Source organism: Fragaria vesca, linkage group LG1 (assembly GCF_000184155.1).
Source record: "Fragaria vesca subsp. vesca linkage group LG1, FraVesHawaii_1.0, whole genome shotgun sequence".
Classification (NCBI taxonomy): Eukaryota; Viridiplantae; Streptophyta; class Magnoliopsida; order Rosales; family Rosaceae; genus Fragaria; species Fragaria vesca.
Window position 1 is genome coordinate 17,361,067 of NC_020491.1, and position 19,617 is coordinate 17,380,683.

Genomic DNA, 19,617 nt, shown 5'->3' on the forward strand with positions numbered 1-19,617 from the left:
TTATGATATAAAGGTACATGTTTAACATTATTCATCAATTTGGTCCCATATCTTTTCCATGCCATTTGATCCTGCCATATATAGATATAGGTGGTTCCTCTATGCGCTTTTACAGAAATTCTGTATCAACAATGTTATGAATTTTAAAAATTATTTTCAGGGGCTGATAGATGAAATACACGCTGTTCAAAATAATAAGAAGGATGATGAAGAGTCAGAGTCAGAACTAACACGCACTGATATCCTAAAGTGTATCCAGTCTGAGAAAGTCAGATTTCGTGGCGTTAATCTTTCTGGCCTTGATCTTTCGAAATTGGTAATTTTCTCAGTTTCTGCACAAGTAGATATGTGGCTTCTAGGACTCAGATTTCTAATATCGAAAATATCTAACTGCTATATTTCTGTTTAGAATAAGTTGTGTTAGCACTACAACATAAACTACGACCCCGGTTTTTTCTTTTGAGAAAGTCGGATTCATATCTCAACTTAGTGGATGAAGCATTTTCATTTCCTTAAATACATCAATCTGAATATTTATCAGAAATCTAATTTCTCTAGGAAGCTGAAACTACATCAATACATAAAAGTACCCCTGGTTTTATTTGAACCTTTTCATCAAATGACATGAAAAGAAACCAGAATGCCATGTTTTGAGGTGACAAATACACTTTTTCAACAGAAGTGAAACTTTGATGAACTCAGTTTTGATTACCTCGCCCATGTTATTTTTGGTCTTCCTTTTATCCTTACAGTCTATGCTAATTAATTTGCTCTTTTTATTCATTACTTCTATCCACTTTCAAATAAACTTGTTGAAACAAGCGTAGGTGGTTACGTGTTATTTATCTCCAGTTGGTTGGTACTACTTTAGTTTAGTTGGTCATCAGATAATAATAAACAATGTCAAACAGAGCAGTAATGTTATCTATCTTGGTCATTTAGGTTATCATTAAGCTTCAAAGTGGAAGTACTTCAAGTACATCGCAGCAGCCTTTCTAAAGTTGATTACAATAAACCTTAAGGAAAACCAATTTAATAATATTACCAATAGTTGACATAAGAGTGTTACTTTTAGCTTAGTTTCTACGTCTAGGAATTTCTTTTGGATTGTGAGAACATCTCTTGATACTGGCTCTGTTGTGCTGTTATATCACTGGAATTTCAGGACTTGTCATTTGTGGACTTCAGCTATGCATGTCTGAAAAATGTGTTCTTCTCACGCGCAAACCTTCATTGTGCTAAGTTCAAGGTAAGTGCTAATTGTACCAATAAATGTGGTTCGTTGTGAACAGATGGTTCGTTGAGAACAGATGTGCTAAGTTCTGTATGTTAATATCATTAGGAAACCCAAGACATTTTTTATGACAGTACAACAGTGTAGTTAGCATCATGAGTCATGCACCAACCTTTTGTTGGATACTATATTAATGTATTTGACGAATATTATTGTCCCTAAATCTAACATATGGTAGGAATTGAGGCTCTTACATTTTGTCACAGGATGCGGACGCCGAGGGTGCCATCTTTCACAATGCAAATTTGCGAGAGTAAGGGATCCACATTTCACAGTAGTGCTATTGGTTTAATTTATAATTAATGGGCTGCCTGGTTAACGAAATTTTCCTGCCTAAGGAAGATGTGAATTTACTGGGGCAAATCTCCGTGGAGCTCTGTTGGCTGGTACAAATCTTCAGAGTGCGAATCTACAAGGCAAGTTCTACTGCATTCTCTTAATCTTTTGTCAGGGGTTTATTAATTAGTTCCAGACTACTGCTGCTTTTATTGTTTGATATTTATATGTGAACTTCCTTAAACACTGATAAGCTAGTGTGACTGTTGTTCGGTAGCAGACAACACTTGGCCAAAGACTAGTTCTCCTTTGAATTGTGTTTTTATTTTTTATTTTTTATTTTTGCAGATGCATGCTTAATAGATTGTAGCTTCTGCCAGGCAGACCTTCGATCTGCACACCTACAGGTTTTGCATATATAAATTTATAAAAATCCTTCACGGTTTTGACATTCATTGTATTCGGTTTTCTGGAACATCCATTGGTGAGATTTTATTTGTTTGCCTGACATGCTTTATGCAAGTAAAATATAGTCATCTAACACCGTTGGATTCCTTGGATGATGACAAACATATATACTTCCAATCTTCCATCAATGAAAGTGAAGCTACCTGAATGTCTTCTATGATATCCATTACCTGAATGTCTTTTTAGTAAACTTAAATTTGATTCTTGTCATTAATCCAATCTATAAGGACTGTGTCTTGTACTCTTTGATTGAGATTTAGCTTCCCTAACTAGCAGTGGTGGAACCAGGAATCGAAAATGGATTGGGCTGTTAAGGGCATAAAAAATTTTGTAATAGAAAAAGCAATAGCTAAACAAATCATAATAAACAATGTTGTAACTAAAGAAAAAGAGGAGAAAAAATAGGGAAAATAATAGGAGAGGAAAACAAATATTGAATTACTAATACAAAATATTGTAAGGAAGAAGAAGAGAGAAAATAGAAAATAAAAAAAAAAAGAGAATGGGAAATTGGAGAAAGAAAAAATAAAACAGGAACAAGAGGGAGGAAAAATGGAGAAAAAAAGTGGAGACAGGAAAGGGGGAACGGGTTTTGAACAGCCACCATCCCCCCTAGAGTTAGAATTGGACTTAGCACACAACCAACTGAACCAAGTAAGGTTTCATTACAAGCAGCACCCATAATTATACAAGTACATAACCTTTTTTCATCTGGGCTAGCCCTTAACGTAGTTCCGCCACTGCTAACTATCCCCTTGTCTTAACATCACACTTTTGGTTTTGTAATTAAATGATACTCCAAGAGGAAATTACAATGCTACAGCTTTGAAAGAATGCTTGGCTGTAATGAGCAAGACAAATGATACAATTATCTCTGAAGTTTTATGCTGAGAGGGTAAACATGATCACGGACGGTTTCATAAGTTGCTGTCAGTTATTTCCTGTTGGAAAACGTGTGGCTTAGATTAGAGCCATTTGGAATCCCACATCAGAAACGTGAAGAGTCATCCTTGGGTTATAAGGAATGGTACCACACACTAATGTCGAGGTCTTTTGTGTTAAGACCCCAAACCTGTTTCTCATCTGGGTGGCTAAAGTTTTGGACCCGTGTGTGTGGGACTTGTGGGGCCCGTTTGCCGCTTCCGCATAACATTTCCAACCCAAGTTTACATAGACAAACAGTTCAATAGTAAAACCAAATTATAGAATACAACCCAAATTAATTCAGAAAATTTTCAGTAGCTAGCTATACATATGACTTGATTGTCAAAAGTCAGACAAATCGGAGTGGATTTGACAGTTTGGAAACCGATGATCAGAGGCATGGAATAAGCATGCAGTGTGGTTGGACTGTGATCGAAGTTACCATGAAGTATAAGAAAGTAGGATGTGGGGGTGGGTAAAACCCCTGGTGAATGAGTTCTTAAATTTTAGCACCCGCTTATCTCTTTCAGATTTGAGCAGAACAAGATCTTATATCTTTTGGCAATAGGTGGAGAAGCCAACTATCTTATATTGTTTATTTAACGCACGGCTTAAGAATGAATAGTTTCTCAACACGTGTCGAGTTCTGATATTGGGTGATGTTGACATGTGTCCCCCAAAACTGTGTCTAACACGTGAACTGTATGCTCTAAGTCTATGAAGATGTTGCCCATGAGTTTATATATTATCAAGCAAAGCTTAATCTTTTCGACGACACCAATATTTACCTTTGGTGCAAGTATTTATATTTTCCATGATTGAAAAAAAGAAATGATTCCTGATTTTTACATCTGATCAGAATTTAATTATATAATTATTTGATGAAAAGAAATGAAATTTTGTGATTCAGGACATGGTATCTCATACATGATCCTGTTTTCAGAATGCGGATCTTTCAAATGCCAATTTAGAGGGAGCTATTCTGGAAGGAGCAAATTTGAAGGTAAACTGGAGCTTTGTGTGTCAAACATTTAAAAAGAAAAATCTAATCTGAAGAATTATATGTGATAATTGTACTCATACTAGTGGGTGATGCAAAGTTAATGTGACGACAGTTATATAATCAAATGAACGGTGAGGGTCTAGGCAGTAGGCAGTGAGATTATATGTAGTATGACTGTTATGCTTGATAGCTTAGAGCCTGCTTTTAAATTTATAGTAGATTTGTTGGACTTTGACAAAATCTAATAAAATGATGTTATACTGTTTTATTTTTACTTCAATTTTCTATATCACATGCTTACGTGGCTTGCAAACACATGGTCACATTAGCAAAGATATCATGTACACCTTTGTTTCGGAGGAGAAACTTTATTTTTTGTATTTCATGCGAGCACATCCTCTCTCCCTCTCTCTGTTTTATTTTTTTGTCTTGTATCCTACACTGACTGGGTTAAGGGGATTGACTTGAAGAAAAGATTGTTCTATTCCTTTATATGCTTCACTTTTCTGAATGGAAAGCAATGTAGGACAACATGAGGTCAATTCTGCATGGAATTATGGTGGGATTAGAATGAAAGAAATTTTCAGAAACAAAATAATTGTATAGAGAAGAGAAAGTTTATGTCTGCTGTAGTTCTAGAGAAGCAATTAAATGTAGAAGAATGTAGAAACACAAGGTAGGGTAAGCTAGGCAAAATTAAAGGCCTCGTAAACAACCTGGTCAAATAGCAAGAGACACTTGGATGTTTTAAAGACATTGTATTATCTCGCGATTCAATTAGACGAAATAGCACTGTGCCTACTTAATACTCTTAACAAGACTTGGCGATAACTATTAGAACAACTCTTTGATTTATTTATAGGTTATGTTTCTTTCACCAACTCTTATACTAGTGTCTTACTGACAAGTTATAAGAATGAATCTGTCTTTGGAATGACATTATATGTACAGGGAGACACAGGATGGTTATTACAGGGCCCTCTCCAGTAAGGATCTTATAATAAGGATTCATAAGGAATTTAATTTCAACGGTTGGATGAGTATTCAGATTTTATTTGATATTATGCAGCTTTGAATGACCCGTTTAATGGTTGACATAAGAAGTCCTCATGAGTCCTGATTATAAGGTCCTTACCGTATACTCTACCAGCTGTTATGTCATCATTGTCCCCCTTGAGTAATTCTTATGTATCATTGCATATGTGAGGGCGGTGAGGCTCCACATGCATGTTAGAAGCACTGACATTTCTAAAATTTGTGTTTATTTTTGAAAGGAATTGTACATGTAATGCTGATATATTATTGTTAGTTATGTGTTTATGCCCAATATATTGCATACAAGGCTTTTATGGAGGTTTACTCTATGTTTGCACAAAACACAGAGTAGGAAAGAGTAATCTGGTTAATAACATATATAGGGTAAAATATTTTTTTTTCTTCTTTTCTTTTGCTAGGGCGCTAAGTTGAGTAATACGAATTTGAAGGACGCAAATCTTCAACGAGCTTATTTGCGGCAAGTGAATCTTCGAGATACGGTAATGAAAGATGATTGAAGCACTTTTATTACTTTTCTTTGGTTTTTGTTTTCAGAACCAATTAAAATTGAAATAACCAACACAAGGATACAATGTTGCTGTCTTATGTTGTGGCTACTTTCTTCCTCGTGTTCGGATGGGATTTCTGGCCTTATAATTAAATAGTTCTTTTTTTGTTGTAGAAAAGTTGCAGTCTGCGTTACTTATCTGTTACTGTTTTACATTCCAGCATTCAGAATGCATGCATCTTTTCTGTTGGTGGGATAGTTGATGGTTTTATAATTTTGTGTTTTAAACAGCATTTGGAAGGTGCAAAGCTTGATGGTGCTAATTTGCTTGGAGCAATCAGATGACAATGGAGTGATGCTATTTACATCTCGAGGGGAGGTTTGTAATACATTTGTGTATATAACCTTCTTTACATCCTTTGTTTGCTAAGACACGTTCGAGAAATTGGTGTCCAAATTTTTCATTGATGCTACTTGAGTAATTAAATGGTATGGCTTGTACAGAATTATTGTAATAGGAAGATAATTTGTTTGCTGATAGTATCCAGAATTTACTTGAAGTTGGAGAATTCTTGCGTACTACTTTCTTAAAGAGTGTAGAAATATATTTCCATTGATTGAAAAGTGTTTACATATGCAGACCCTATAGCTGATATTCTGGGAATGACTAAAATTATGCATAGCAATCAATATGAATTTACACTGATGATTTTACATTCAATCTAGGAAGATAATGAATGATTCAAATCAGGCTTGATTTGTGTGGAAGATATTTTGACATTAATATCCCCCCGCAAACTGGATGGCCTTGGATAGACAACTTTGACACACAAGGCAGGATGGCAATGTTTGTGGAGAGGTTTTGTGAGGTCAGTTGGTAGGTTGACAAATGAAATGTAACAAACATGATGACTACCAAGAGCAACTTTTCACGAACAAAATGGTAGTCAAGTTCTATGTGCTTAGTACGTGCGTGAAACACCGAATTAGATGCTATATGAGTAGCACTTAGATTATCACAATGGAGCACAACTGGAAGAGCAATGTGCACACCAAGTTCAAATAATACCAGGTTGTTTCAGCAGATGCATGAGCAAGTGAGCGGTACTCAGCTTTAGCACTAGAACGGGCAATCGTAGATTGCTTCTTCGAGCACCAAGATATTAAGTTAGTGCCAAGGTAGTTGAATTATGAACTATGCAACCGAGTTAACAGCAAAGGATATATATGGGCGTGTAATGGTAAGGTATTGGAGAAACCCTACCATTTCACGAAAGAGTGTTGGATTCTCTAGTGGTTCTCCATCAGTAGCTATGAGAGGGGGTTTGGTAGCCATAGGTGTGCTCTTAGGTTGGCTGAGAAGGAGATCATACTTCTAGAGGATGTCATGGGCATATTTGAGTTGGTCAATATGAAAACCATAGAAGAGGACACTTGCAAGCCAAGGAAATATTGGAGAGCACCAAGATCTTTTATATCAAAGCCGTGGCTGAGAGCATGAATAATTAAAACTCTCAACAATGCGGTCATGGCTACCAGTAATGACAATATCATCGACATAGAGAAGCAGGTATATGGTGTGTAGCTCATGGTGAAATATGAAGAGAGTGATCCGCCGTACTTTGAAGAAACCCATCAGATAAGAGGAAGGCACTAATGCGATGGAACCAGGCACGAGGAGCTGGCTTGAGGCCGTAGAGGGACTTGTGCAGTTTACAGACATAGGATGGATGGTCAGGGTCGACAAAACCAGGCGGTTGGGTCATATACACATCTTCATTGAGAAACCCCTGTAAAATGCATTTTTGACATCAAGTTGACTAAGACTCCAGCCTTTAGATACCGCAATAGCAATGACTGCGAATCGTGGCAGGCTTGATAACCGGACTGAATGTTTCATGATTGTCAATGCCATGGCGCTGATGGAATCCTTTGGCAACAAGGTGGGCAAGATGTTTAATTCTGAAACCCATCCAACAGTGTTTTGTGTAGGGGAAGGCGGAACTAGAGTCCATGTCTGGTTCTTCAAGATATCATTGATTTCTTCCGCCATGGCGGTACGCCATTCCTGGGATTGAGAGGCCTGGGAGTAACAGGTAGGTTCCGAATTAGCAATAACAATGAGTAAAGCACGAGGAACCGGGTATCTTACAGTGCCATCAGTTCGAACTTTGGGCTTGGAGTTGCCCATGCGTGATCTGGTTTGCATAGGGAGAGGCAGAGCCGCGATGGAAGGGGGCGGATCTGTGGAGGGTTCTGGTGCAGCAGTTGATGGTTCCGGCAAGGTAGAGGAAGCCACAGGTGGGGAAGGAGCAACGGCAGCCGGAGATGGTGAAGGATGTTGTGTGCGGCGTCGGTATGTGTGAATAACAACTGGGGAAGAGAGTGGAGGGGGTGGTGGGATCGACGGGGCATGGCGGTGGTAGGTGGCTAGGGTTGGTGGCACCGTGTTGGTGGATGGTGACGCCGATACAGTCGAGGACAAGATTGGAGCAGGGTAACGCGTTTGTGAGGAGATTGTGGTGACCAGAGGAACTGTTTGTAATGGTGAATCAATGTGGGTATTGGTTTCTTGTTGAAGGATTGGGCTTGGGTTTGGGCTTGGGCCCGAAGTAGAAGAGTGGCTCGGCAGGTGGGCCTACGGAGGTGCAGAAGGGGTGTGGACTAGAATAAAGTCGATGAACTCCGATCTTGTGGAAGATGTAACCTGCAAATCTTTGTAAGGAAAATGGTTTTCGTTAAATAATACATGACCGAAGACAGAGACACGACCAAAGGAAGGATCAAGACATTTATAGCTTTTATGATGAGGACTGTAACCGATGAAGACACATTCAAGACTACTACCTGACAACTTGTTAGAAACATAAGGACCGAGACGAGAAAAACATGCACAACCAAAAACACGAAGAGAAGAGTAGGAAGGTTGACGTTGATGAAGACAGAAGTATGGTGTGTCCCATTAAAGAGTGGATGTAGGGAGAAGATTGATGAGAAAAACAGCGGTAAGAGCTGCTTCGACCCAAAGATCTTGTGGAGCATTAGAAGTGAGAAGAAGGGTGTGAATGGTAGAAACAATGTGACGATGCTTACGCTCAGCTAAACCATTTTGTTGGGGAGTGTGAGGGCAGAAAAAAAGTTGTTGGATGCCCGTAGTGGAGCAAAAATGAGAAAATGCTTTGTTGACATATTCTGTTCCATCGTCACTTCGGAAATATTTAATGGACCCTTAAAAAAGATTTTTAATAAAAGCAACAAGAGTTTGAAAAATGTGTTAGAACCTCATTTTTCCGACACATTGGATAAATCCAAGTATAACGAGAGTACTCATCTGTAAAAAGCACATAATATTTAAATCCACTAACAGAAAGAACTAGGGACATCCAAACGTCACTATGGATTATATCAAAGAGAGATGAAGCAAATTCTTTATTGGATGAAAAAGGTAATTTGTGTGACTTACTAAGCACACATTCATTACAAAAGGAAGTAAACGAAGATTTAGAACCAAGAGAAGACGCAGGACTAGACAAGACTGATGACGACAGGTGACCAAGACGATTATGCCAAAGAGAAGACGACATGGTGACTAGAGCATGAGGAGCTTTGGAGGGGACGCCAGAGACGGGAAGAGGATAGAGGCCATCTTTACATGGGCCTTGAAACAATAGACGACCTGAGCTTAAGCAATATATTTGATAGAAATTAGGAGCAAAGAGGAAGAAAACAAAGGCTATCTTTAGTAAATTTGGCTACAGAAAGTAGGTTTTTACGAATAGAAGGAATTTGAAAGACATTATTTAGAGATTCTCAGTTCTCTAAACATTGTGAGGACCTCCGTAATTTTGGGGATTGTTTATCGGCATGGAGGTCATGTGGTGAGTGGCGCCAGTGTCTGGGTACCAGAATGGATCATCAGGTTGAGCAAAGTGCGCGCCAGCAAATGGACGAACTGATGTGGGTCTAGAGAACTGGTGAGGACATTGAGTAGGCCCATGAAGGGATGACATACATGTTGGACACCACTGCTGTCCGGGAGGAGGGCCAAAGATGTCGGGTTGAGTAGGAGGCCGCATCTGTTGTTGGGCCCATGGGTTCGGCTGAGAGAAGCTCATATAAGGCTGGTAAGAGGGATAAGATTGTTGGTACGGCTGTGTTGGTACACCATACTATGCCACCAAGCATAAGTAACACCTTCGTTATTGTGTGCCCACGAGCCATAATGAGACCCGACCATGACATACATCTTGAAGCCTAACATGCAAGCTACGCAACGGTATCCAGAAGTCACCAAAAGCTTACCTGGAAGTCACATTCTCGGCCTCACCAACATGCCCTCTCACAACACCTTGAAGAGTAGGAATGGGCTTCTTGTCCCACATTGAAGACAATGTAAACGAAGGAGCCTCCTTCTCCTATAAAAGGAGACTCCTTCCCACTTACTCAATACAATCCCATTACACAATCACAAACACTTGTAATACTTTGGGTGACCATTTAAGGCTCCCAACACATAGTAGAATCTTAAGTGGACGTAGCCTTGCCCACCGATGGCAAGGTGAACCACTATAAATCTTGTGTCTCTCTATCTCAATCTCTCCTATCACTATAAACGGCAAACAACATCCGTTAGTGCATAAGATTATCAACCCGCATAATCCACTTCACAAACAAGCTGATTGTTGTAGCTTCCAAAACGAAAAGATGTCTGCCCATATGATAGGCGTTGCTTGCCGAAAACTGTCATCCACCGCCGCTGTTCCCAGCAGACAGATGGCGACCGGAGCAGTGATAGGAGGCAGTCGGATTGGTGGAGGAGCCAACGTTGTGGAATAGTGCAGTGGTGTTGGGCACGAGAAGAGATGCTATCTGTTGGGCATCAAACGCTAGAATTCTGGCTCGGAGATTAGAGAAGTTGGATAGAGTACTCTGTGACAAGGCAGTTCGAAGCATTAAATAATCAAAACCAAGACCAGGATGATCGATTGAGGCAAGTGCATCGACAATTGACTTGGCATGTTACAAGTAGGCATCAACAGATCGGTTCCCTTTCTGAAGTTCATACAATTGAAGCTTTAAGCTTGTGGCGCTAGCAGTTGATTTTTGATTGAAGAAATTTGCAAGACAGTCCCAAATTTCTTTGGATGTGGTGCGCCCAAGGCAGATCCGAGCAACGGGTTCAGTGAGAGAAGTGGTTAGGATGCTAACGATCTTTTGATCCTCAATGAACCATGTTTTGTATGCGGGGTTCGGTTTGGTGGAGGTCGTAGTGTCGCCATTGGCCGAGACAGTGATGGTGCGAGATGGTTTCAGGATTGAGCCATCCACATAGCCCCATAGATCAACACCATTAAGGTATGATTGAATTGGAACAATCCAAACTAAATAGTTGGATTTGGTGAGTTTGGGAAAAGAGGAAGTGTTTTGGGAAACAGAGGAAGAGGAAGCCATGGAAGAACAAAGAAGATGAAGGAAGACAAAGAAAGGAGGACACATAATAAGAAGAAAGAATAATCACAAGTATGGATCTTGACACTAAACTGATACCATGTAGAAATATATTTCTATTGATTGAAAAGTGTTTACATACTTTGCATATATACAGACCCTATAGCTGATATTCTGGGAATGACTAAACTTTTGCATGGCAATCAATATGAATTTACACTAATGATTCTACAATCAATCTAGGAAAATAATGAATGATTCAAATCAGGCTTGATTTGTGTAGAAGATATTTTGACATTAATAAAGAGTTTAAATAGTAGCAAGAATGATTGAATCAATATTCTAACTTAGTGAAGAGTTTAAATAGCACTAAAGCATCAAAATTTATTTTTATAAAACCATAATCTAGAGGATGATATTTAATAGAAGACCGTTGTCTATGTAACCTTGGAGGAAAAACATTAACGAAATTATAAAACTGAAGAAAAGACAGCGATAATAGCATTGATTAGCAGAATGCATAGTATGTTGAAAAACTAGCTTATTCCTTGCGGTCATCTTTTGTGTAGTTGGAGCAGTAAATAAAGATTTTAACCATAACGCCTTCATAGTTTGAAGAGTAAAATGTAATTAATCTTAATTTCTAATTGTTGGTACATTTAAATGATTGAGAAATATTTGACAAGTATAATCTCTCAACCACCATCATGATTAGTAAATGAGAGCACGTGTTCCTTCGACTGTGGTTAGTAATTGGGCAGAGTGGGAGGCCTCTATGTGTTTATCCAATCCATGCACTAATTAGATTCTCTCCTATCCGAATGACACCACCCAGCACGAGCAGAGTATATCCTCTCTCTCTCTTTTTCAGAGCAAGTTCATATGTTGGGTTAGAATGAACACAGTGACCTGGGTCATTCTAGATTACTGTGATTGGGCAGCAGTTTTCACCAGTTTGAAATGTGAGATTGCTGCCGCGTGACAGTGACTGTGTTACACCCCGGTTCTTAAGTTATTTTACGGTTATTTACTTAGTATTATTTTGGTCTTTTACCGTATTGAGTAACCGTTTACTACCTAAGGACCGTACCCTAAAGTTGACTTTCTTTTCCGTTTAGAATTTGGAGAAACTTTCTTCATAAAAACTTTCTTCATAAAAGTTGTAGAGGACGTTAATACGAGTTTGTAGTCATGCTATGTGTTAAAATCGGAGTTAGCATGAAAAAGTATTTAATTAAAAGAGTAAATTTGAGATGGTAAAAAGGGGGTAAAAATTTTGTGGGTATAATTTTCAGTTGGGTTAAGTTTGGACCGGGTATGTGGGCAGCCCAACAGTCCCCCACTCTCTCCCTCTCACCCTCACCCGTCTCTCTCTCTCTCTCTCTCACCCGTGCACCCCGACCCACCGGAGACCAAGCCTCCGTTCGCCGCCGTCCGGTCGCCAAGGACCACCGGACCACCCCAGTTCGGACCCCCGCCACCTCCTCTCCCTCCCCGGCCTAGTGCCCGAGCATCTAACCCGCCGGAAGAGGAGAAAACCCGCCGGAGACGCCGGGAAGCTTTTCGCCGGAAATCCCACCTCCGGCCGCCATAGGTCGAAATCTTTGGCTCATCTTGTAGCCCTCATCAAGCTGAGTAATCCCTCAAAAGGAATTAGTCTATTTCGTTGTTGTTATGGAGAAATGTATAATTGAAGTTTTAGGGATTTATGGAAGTTTTGCTTCGATTACCTTAGTTAGCCTTAGAAATGGACTTTGTGCTAGTTAAGGAAGTTGTTGTGCATGTTGAGAGGAGTGTTGTGCTAAATTTTGAGAAGAATTGGGGTTCGCCGGAATACGGCTGCCGGCCTCCGCCGCCGACGGGGCAGCCGGCGCCGCCGCTCCTTAGGGTCAGTTTTTCATGATTTTGGGTTTGTTTTCATGAGAGGAGTTTAATGAAGTATAGTTTGGAATTTTTGGAGGAGATTTGTTAAGGTTTGGGATTTATCAATGATGAAGGATTTAGGCGGTTATTCGAATGGAAATCCGGCAGTCGGTTTAGCAGGTTTGAAAGTCTAAAAAGGTTAAATTATGGCTTTCGGTAAGTGCGGAGTAATGTGAGCCTTATTAGGTAAAAAGTGGAGAAGTTGGGCAAGAGAAATGAAATTATAGGCTTCTTTTTTATTTCGGAAGTTTTATTAAAGTTTTATCCGGGTCTGGAGGCTTAATAATTATTTATTGTTCAGGACGTGAGGAGGATCATTTGGAGGAAGCCTCAGGTCGTCGGCAAGCATAGCCAAGCACGGTGAGTGGACCTTTGATTTTATTATCATGCATGCACTAAAGTTATTTAATTTCAAAGGCATTTGGAGACATATTATTTTGTTGGATTATCGAGAACCTGAGAGAGGGATCCAGAATCTGAGGAAGCGACTGGAGGGGAAGCAACTGGTTTTCTCGGGTTTGCTCGCATTTGAGAGCCTTACCGCTTCAATGTTTATACTTCCGGAGTTCCACTTATTTTTCCGGAACTCTCTTGCTAATTTTAGTTGACACGTGGTGATACGAATTACTCAGGTGTTACTACTAGTAGCGGAAATTAGTAGTACTAAAACACTCAAGTAATGTAGGTCGAAGGAAATATATTCCTCTCTTATTATTGTGCAAAAGGGTACAATAACTATTGTCTAATGCCTTCTCTCACAATAACTCTCTAGCTCTCTCTGATTCGCTCTCTTCTAAACAGATGTTGTTTCTGTTTCCCTCTCTTCTAAACAGATGTTGTCTCTGTTTCACTCTGGTGTCTAGAACTAAGCTAGGCACCTCTATTTATAGAGTCTAACTCTATAAATCCTTATCTAACTGGGAAACTACTCATTAACTAAGTTAGACAACTATTCCTTTTCAAGCTAGGAAACTATGTACTTAACTAACTTGGAGAAGGAATCACTAATTCCTAAAAGCTAAAGGATACACCTGTATCATGGCTCCCCCTTTTAGGAACTTAAACTCCCGTTTAAGTTAAAACTGGAGATTAGGAAACTCAAGAGTTCCCTTTTATTTGCTGAACCATTTAGCTTTGCTTGGAACCTGACCTGCACGTCCAATGCGGAACACTGTACACTCCCCTCGACGCGTCGTAGCCACTTGCTGCTCCAAAATGCAATCTGCCGGCAACGGATCCTCTTTAAGGCTCTCTTTACTCCGCCTTAACCACACTAAGTCGCTAATACCAAAGTTACAAGATCTGATCTTGTACTTTGCTTGTGACTTCTTCAATTTTGTCTTCTCAACATCTTGACTTGAGTGCCCTTCATGTGGACATGTCAACAAGACAAATTTCCTGCAAGCATTGACTAATCTTTTAGCCTGAGTCGCTGCTACCAAGCTTGCCTCTGGTGGGAGTGACGTCGCCCGAATAACGAATCGTTGTCCGTCTTTCGTAAATGTGTACTTCTGTTCTGAGCCTTCCTTTCGTAGATAGCATCTCTATCCCATAAGTAAGGATTTCCCAGAATCACCTGACAAACATCCAATGGCACCACATCGCATGTCACTTCGTCGATGTAAGATTCATGAAGAGCAAACTTGAATCTGCATTGACTAGTAATACTTAGTCTTGTGTCCTTCTGAATCCATCCTAATGGATATGGCTTTGGATGTTTGACCGTTTGAAGACCTAACTTTTGAACCAAAGCTTCCGAGATAAGGTTCTTCTGACTTCCCGGATCCACAATGGCATCAACTAAACTGGTCTTCACCTGCAGCTTTACAACAAAAAGCTACTCCCTGCGGTTCTCGTCGTCGTTCCCTAACTGTGTTCATGCCATAAGATTGAGCTTCGCATTTGGTTCTGTCATTCCTGGAACTTCCTTTACCTCGTTGGTGATTAATGTTGTCTTCTTCCTCTCCTCCTTGTGCCGTAATACTCTTGGCTTAAGGTAAGGGAACTTTACCCAACACTTATCTGCCACATGGCCTATTCCTTCGCAGTAACTGCAAACCAAACATGCTTTCCCATCAGATACACCATTCTTATGCTCTTCCGTTTTGGCATAGGAATCATTCGACTTACCCCCAGTCTGTTTTCCATCTCCCTTGGTTTCGTTCTTCCTAAACTTCTTCTTAATGGTGATGGCTTTCACGCTAGCGTCTTCAACAGATTGTACCATGAACAATCTCAACTCCCTTTGGAGGTACTCATGCAGTCCTGCTTCGTACTTCATAAATACCGAATACTCCTTCAGGGATATATCTAGAACCATAGCTTGATTCTGGAATTCGGTAGTGTAATCCTCCACGGACTGATTGGTTTTCTGACGCAAGTTATGCCACTTATGCCAACGTTCCTCCAGAAACCCTACTGGATAGAACTTCTTTCTAAGCAATTCTTTGAACTGCTTCCACGACACTACCTCCTCATCACTATTCCTCCGGTAGGACTTCCACCAAGTTAAAGCATGAGATGATAGTTACAGAGTCGCACAGGTGATCTTCACTTGCGATGTAAAACGATGGAACGTAAAATATGTGTCAAGCCGCTCAATCCAGTCGTCCAACTTGTCAACATTGACGCTGCCATCGTACATCGGAACTTCAATCTTGAAATCAATCTTTAAGTTTCGAAAAGAACTCCTTCCTTCTTGTTGCGAGGTTTTGCTGGCAGTGTCAAACTCGTCATCTGATCCCGTCTTTGCTTGTTCTTCTTCCGACTCCGAATTCGTTTCCTTCGGCTTCTCCGGTGATTCCTTCAATAGCAACTGTTTGACGAGACCGGTCAATTTTGCAATTGCAGTGTTTGACGCAGCCATCTGCTTCTCCAACGCAGGAAGTCTTTCTTTCTCTGGTGTTTCATCACCCATCTTCTTTCCTTTTGATCTTGTGGTATTTTCCAAAGACACAAGAGATTTTCCTAGCTTTCTGTAAAGTGAACGAGTCAGGACCATACACCACAAGACTCCCCACGGATACGGTTAGCTCTGATTACCAACTTGATACGAATTACCTAGGTGATACTACTACTAGCGGAATTATTAATAGTACTAAACACACAGGTAATGTAGTTCGAAGAAAATATATTCCTCTTTTATTATTGTGCAAAAGGGTACAATGTTTATTGTCTAATGCCTTATCTCACAATAACACTCTAGCTCTCTCTCTCATACACCACAAGACTCCCCACGGATACAGTTAGCTCTGATACCAACTTGATACGAATTACTCAGGTGTTACTACTAGTAGCGGAAATATTAGTAGTACTAAAACACTCAAGTAATGTAGGTCGAAGGAAATATATTCCTCTCTTATTATTGTGCAAAAGGGTACAATAACTATTGTCTAATGCCTTCTCTCACAATAACTCTCTAGCTCTCTCTGATTCGCTCTCTTCTAAACAGATGTTGTTTCTGTTTCCCTCTCTTCTAAACAAATGTTGTCTCTATTTCACTCTGGTGTCTAGAACTAAGCTAGGCACCTCTATTTATAGAGTCTAACTCTATAAATCCTTATCTAACTTGGAAACTACTCATTAACTAAGTTAGACAACTATTCCTTTTCAAGCTAGGAAACTATGTACTTAACTAACTTGGAGAAGAAATCACTAATTCCTAAAAGCTAAAGGATACACCTGTATCACGTGGGACGTGTTAAGTGATTTTTATTATTTCCAAGTACAGTTGGGAACTGTACTGTGCGCTATGAGTTTATTATAATTTTTGGGGAAGTGTGGATCTTTTTATTTTAATATTGTACTTCACCATAAAAGGGTTGATTTATATTGATTATTGCTAGCTAACCTTATTAGAGTTCCTCATCATATGTGAGTCGCTATTATAGCCTTATTAGCGGTCTTCTTCATATGTGAGTAGAGCGCGTAGCGTGGGACGCTATTATAGCCTGGGAGGTAACTGATCGGTATATATATATATTTATTGTTAGCTAGCCATTATTTAGCGGTCCTCATCATATGTGAGTTGAGCGCTTAGCGTGGGACGCTATTATAGTCTTATTAGCGGTCCTCATCATATGTGAGTAGAGCGCTTAGCGTGGGATGCTATTATAGCCTGGGAGGCTTATAGTTATGGTGAAACCTCTTCCCCATATTTTATTGATTTATTGGGAACCATTGGGATTGGTTCATTCTTGTTGCCTCTAATTATTTTCGGAAAGATTTCCAAGAATGGCATGCATAAATATTTTCTCAATGAAAAATATGGGAAAAGCATTAAATTGATTTCCATGCTCTATCATTAAGTCCGTATCTTTGTTATTTATTTTTGTCCACTCACTCTAACGTTTTAAATGCTTTCCCCTAGGCCTTTCGTTTTAAATGCCTAGTCTGCAGAGCTCTGTTCGGCGAGAATAGGAGACGTGTCTTATTTCCCACCTCATCCAGTTTTCTCTCATAGGTTACTAGTTAACCTACCTATGTATTTTCTTCTTTTATAGTAGTTGCTCTGATAACCTTGGGATGTTTTAAGTGATGTTGTTGTTGTGTGCTAAGAGCTTGTGACTCCACCTAGGAGTGTTGAAAAAGGTTTATTTGGTATGTTTGTATGAGAGATTAAATTCATGAAATTATTTTGATTTATTATGTTAGTTGAGGTGATGGATGTTTATTTGGGGGAGCAGATGGCTCCAGAAGATGTGGACCAAATTGTTTTAGAAGTGTTTGGGTTGTTGGTGATTTTTCTTTCAGGTAGGGTTACCCATTTTCAAAGGAGGTTATGCTAAAATTTTGGTAGAATTTCCCTTGAGGTGGGTCCGGCAGGGTTTATTCCGGATTTCAAGGGGAAATCCGGGGTAGGTCCTGACAGACTGTTTATTGAATTAAAAAATGATTTTTAAGTGTGAATAATGACTTTAGTTGTAAATAAATAGTAATTAAACAATATGATCGACTTAATGAAATTAATTTTTTTATTCCATGACATTTAATTGATAGACCAAGTCTAGGAAAAAAAATAAATTACAATAATTTGAAATTTCTTAATAACTATCTAATTATCAGGATTATTATCCTCATTACAAAAGAAATCGGTGTTTGAAAGATCATTGCCATCGATGGGGATAATAGTAACTGGGAAAAGGTGGTTGGTAACATCCACCGGAATAGGGTGTTTGGGGATATCCACCGGGGAAAGGTGTTTGGGGATATCTTCCAGGGGAAAGACCCCGAAAAATTTGCTTATGTCTCCGCTATCGCGTTTTGTTTTGCTAGCCAATAATCTTTTTTAGGCCCTGGCGACATATATAGTACTTGGATTCATCTCCATAATACACTCTTCCCTCTCTTAGATTTTGAATTGCTCATTCCGCATATCCATTTGGAGCCGCATATATTCTCATTGTTGTTGGTCTTGCAATTGCCTTGCGTATGCTTCATCTCGTTTTTCCCTTGCTGACAAGATTGATGTTTGGTTGTTTGCAAGCGTCACGACAGCAGATGCGACAGATGATTCTTCTTTGGCCGCCTTCCCTTTTCGATGTGCTTCCTTTGCAGCCTTTCTTCCTATAGGTTGCACATTCCGGTCGGGAGCAACTTCATCAACATCTTTTTCTAAGCTGATAGGAGATTCATCACAACTTGGTTGCGTAGACATCCCTTCATTGCCTCCCATTGATGTTGCCACACTCATCTCGGTCGGAGATGGAATGTCGTGAAATGCTTGAAAACCTTGAACAACTTCATAGCAATCAAAACTCGAGAATTGGCCTTTTGGGTCTTGGTTGATTTCCCTTTGGACATGGCTTGTTTCCAAATCTCTTGTGCTTTCTTATACTACAAATAAAAAAACTACAATTAATGGGATACATGAAATAGTAACTAATTTATCAAAAAATCATAATAATTATGTAAACACGAAATTAGTAACTAATTATTCATACCTCATCAAGTGGATTTGTACCACTCTTTACCCAATTCTTAGCTTATCGTAATGCACAATGCCATTGAAACAATTCGGGTTTCAAAATTCTCCACCTCCCTATAAATGCAGATGCACTTCGATCGGTAGCATCTGGTAAATTTTTGAAGTAGTGTATGCGGACATTATCCCATAGCTCGACTTTCTTTTGATTATTACCCTTTCTTGAATCTTGGCTAATAAACCTCCACGACTTGCACAATTGGAGGTCTTCCTCTGGACTCCATCTCGCCAAAGTTGTGTTAACTCTGGCCATGATTGAAACAAAGAAAAAACCTAGAAGATGAAAGCTATGTAATTTGAAAACTAAGAAATTTTGATGTGTGAGATAAATTGGTGAGGAATGTGTAAAATTGTGATGGTGTTCTAGGATATTCTCTATGTGTGCCTTGGCCTTATGCCAATAGGATATGTAGTTAGACTAGATCTATGTATTCATATCCTTACCATATTGGTATTGTGTAATTCCCTATATAAAGGGCTCCTATCAATGAATAAGAGATTCTCTTGCTATCTCTTTGTCTCTACCATTAATCCTTCATCACGTTATCATGCACTTTGTTCTAACCCTAGAGCCAATAGCCCACCATTTTTTTCCAAACCCTAAAAACCAAAACCCTAAAATCGGGCAGCCTTGTTTTTCCCGATTTCCGACCAAAATTCCGACTGCCCTCCGCCGGAATTTTATATCCCCAGAAAGCTCTTTCCGTCACGGATCCAACGCCGCCGGCCTCACCCTGAGAATCAGCCGGAAAGTC

General features: G+C 39.6%; 2 protein-coding genes across 2 annotated transcripts in view; one reads left to right on the forward strand and one right to left on the reverse strand.

Moving 5' to 3' along the window:
• The window catches only part of LOC101305213 (FH protein interacting protein FIP2-like), an 8,033-nt gene extending 1,893 nt beyond the window's left edge, over positions 1–6,140 (forward strand). Inside the window, exons 4-11 of the mRNA XM_004288339.1 lie at positions 161–316; positions 1,166–1,249; positions 1,501–1,547; positions 1,637–1,710; positions 1,919–1,977; positions 3,906–3,965; positions 5,420–5,500; positions 5,800–6,140. Of these exons, the coding sequence (XP_004288387.1) occupies positions 161–316; positions 1,166–1,249; positions 1,501–1,547; positions 1,637–1,710; positions 1,919–1,977; positions 3,906–3,965; positions 5,420–5,500; positions 5,800–5,853 (615 nt within the window). The 3' untranslated portion in view covers positions 5,854–6,140. The remainder of the gene's footprint in view (positions 1–160; positions 317–1,165; positions 1,250–1,500; positions 1,548–1,636; positions 1,711–1,918; positions 1,978–3,905; positions 3,966–5,419; positions 5,501–5,799) is intronic.
• Positions 6,141–6,186: 46 nt separating this feature from the next.
• On the reverse strand, positions 6,187–15,796 carry LOC101306573. The gene is made up of 7 exons (XM_004289405.1): positions 15,434–15,796; positions 14,813–15,376; positions 14,025–14,423; positions 9,811–9,923; positions 8,258–8,321; positions 7,679–8,146; positions 6,187–7,591 (listed from the first exon to the last, which is right to left on the reverse strand). Exons 1-7 carry the CDS (start codon positions 15,794–15,796, stop codon positions 7,271–7,273), a joined length of 2,292 nt encoding a protein of 763 aa, XP_004289453.1. The 3' UTR covers positions 6,187–7,270.
• Between the last annotated feature and the right edge of the window lie 3,821 nt (positions 15,797–19,617).

What these genes read in the sequence shown, in the direction of transcription:
- LOC101306573 (XM_004289405.1), bottom strand. Translation starts at nt 15,796, where the DNA reads ATGGGTGATGAAACACCAGAGAAAGAAAGACTTCCTGCGTTGGAGAAG. An exon ending in CAACATTAATCACCAACGAG is followed by an intron (nt 14,424 to 14,812) that starts GTAAAGGAAGTT and finishes CTTATGGGATAG; the next exon opens with AGATGCTATCTACGAAAGGA. An exon ending in GCATTGGACGTGCAGGTCAG is followed by an intron (nt 9,924 to 14,024) that starts GTTCCAAGCAAA and finishes CTCCTTTTATAG; the next exon opens with GAGAAGGAGGCTCCTTCGTT.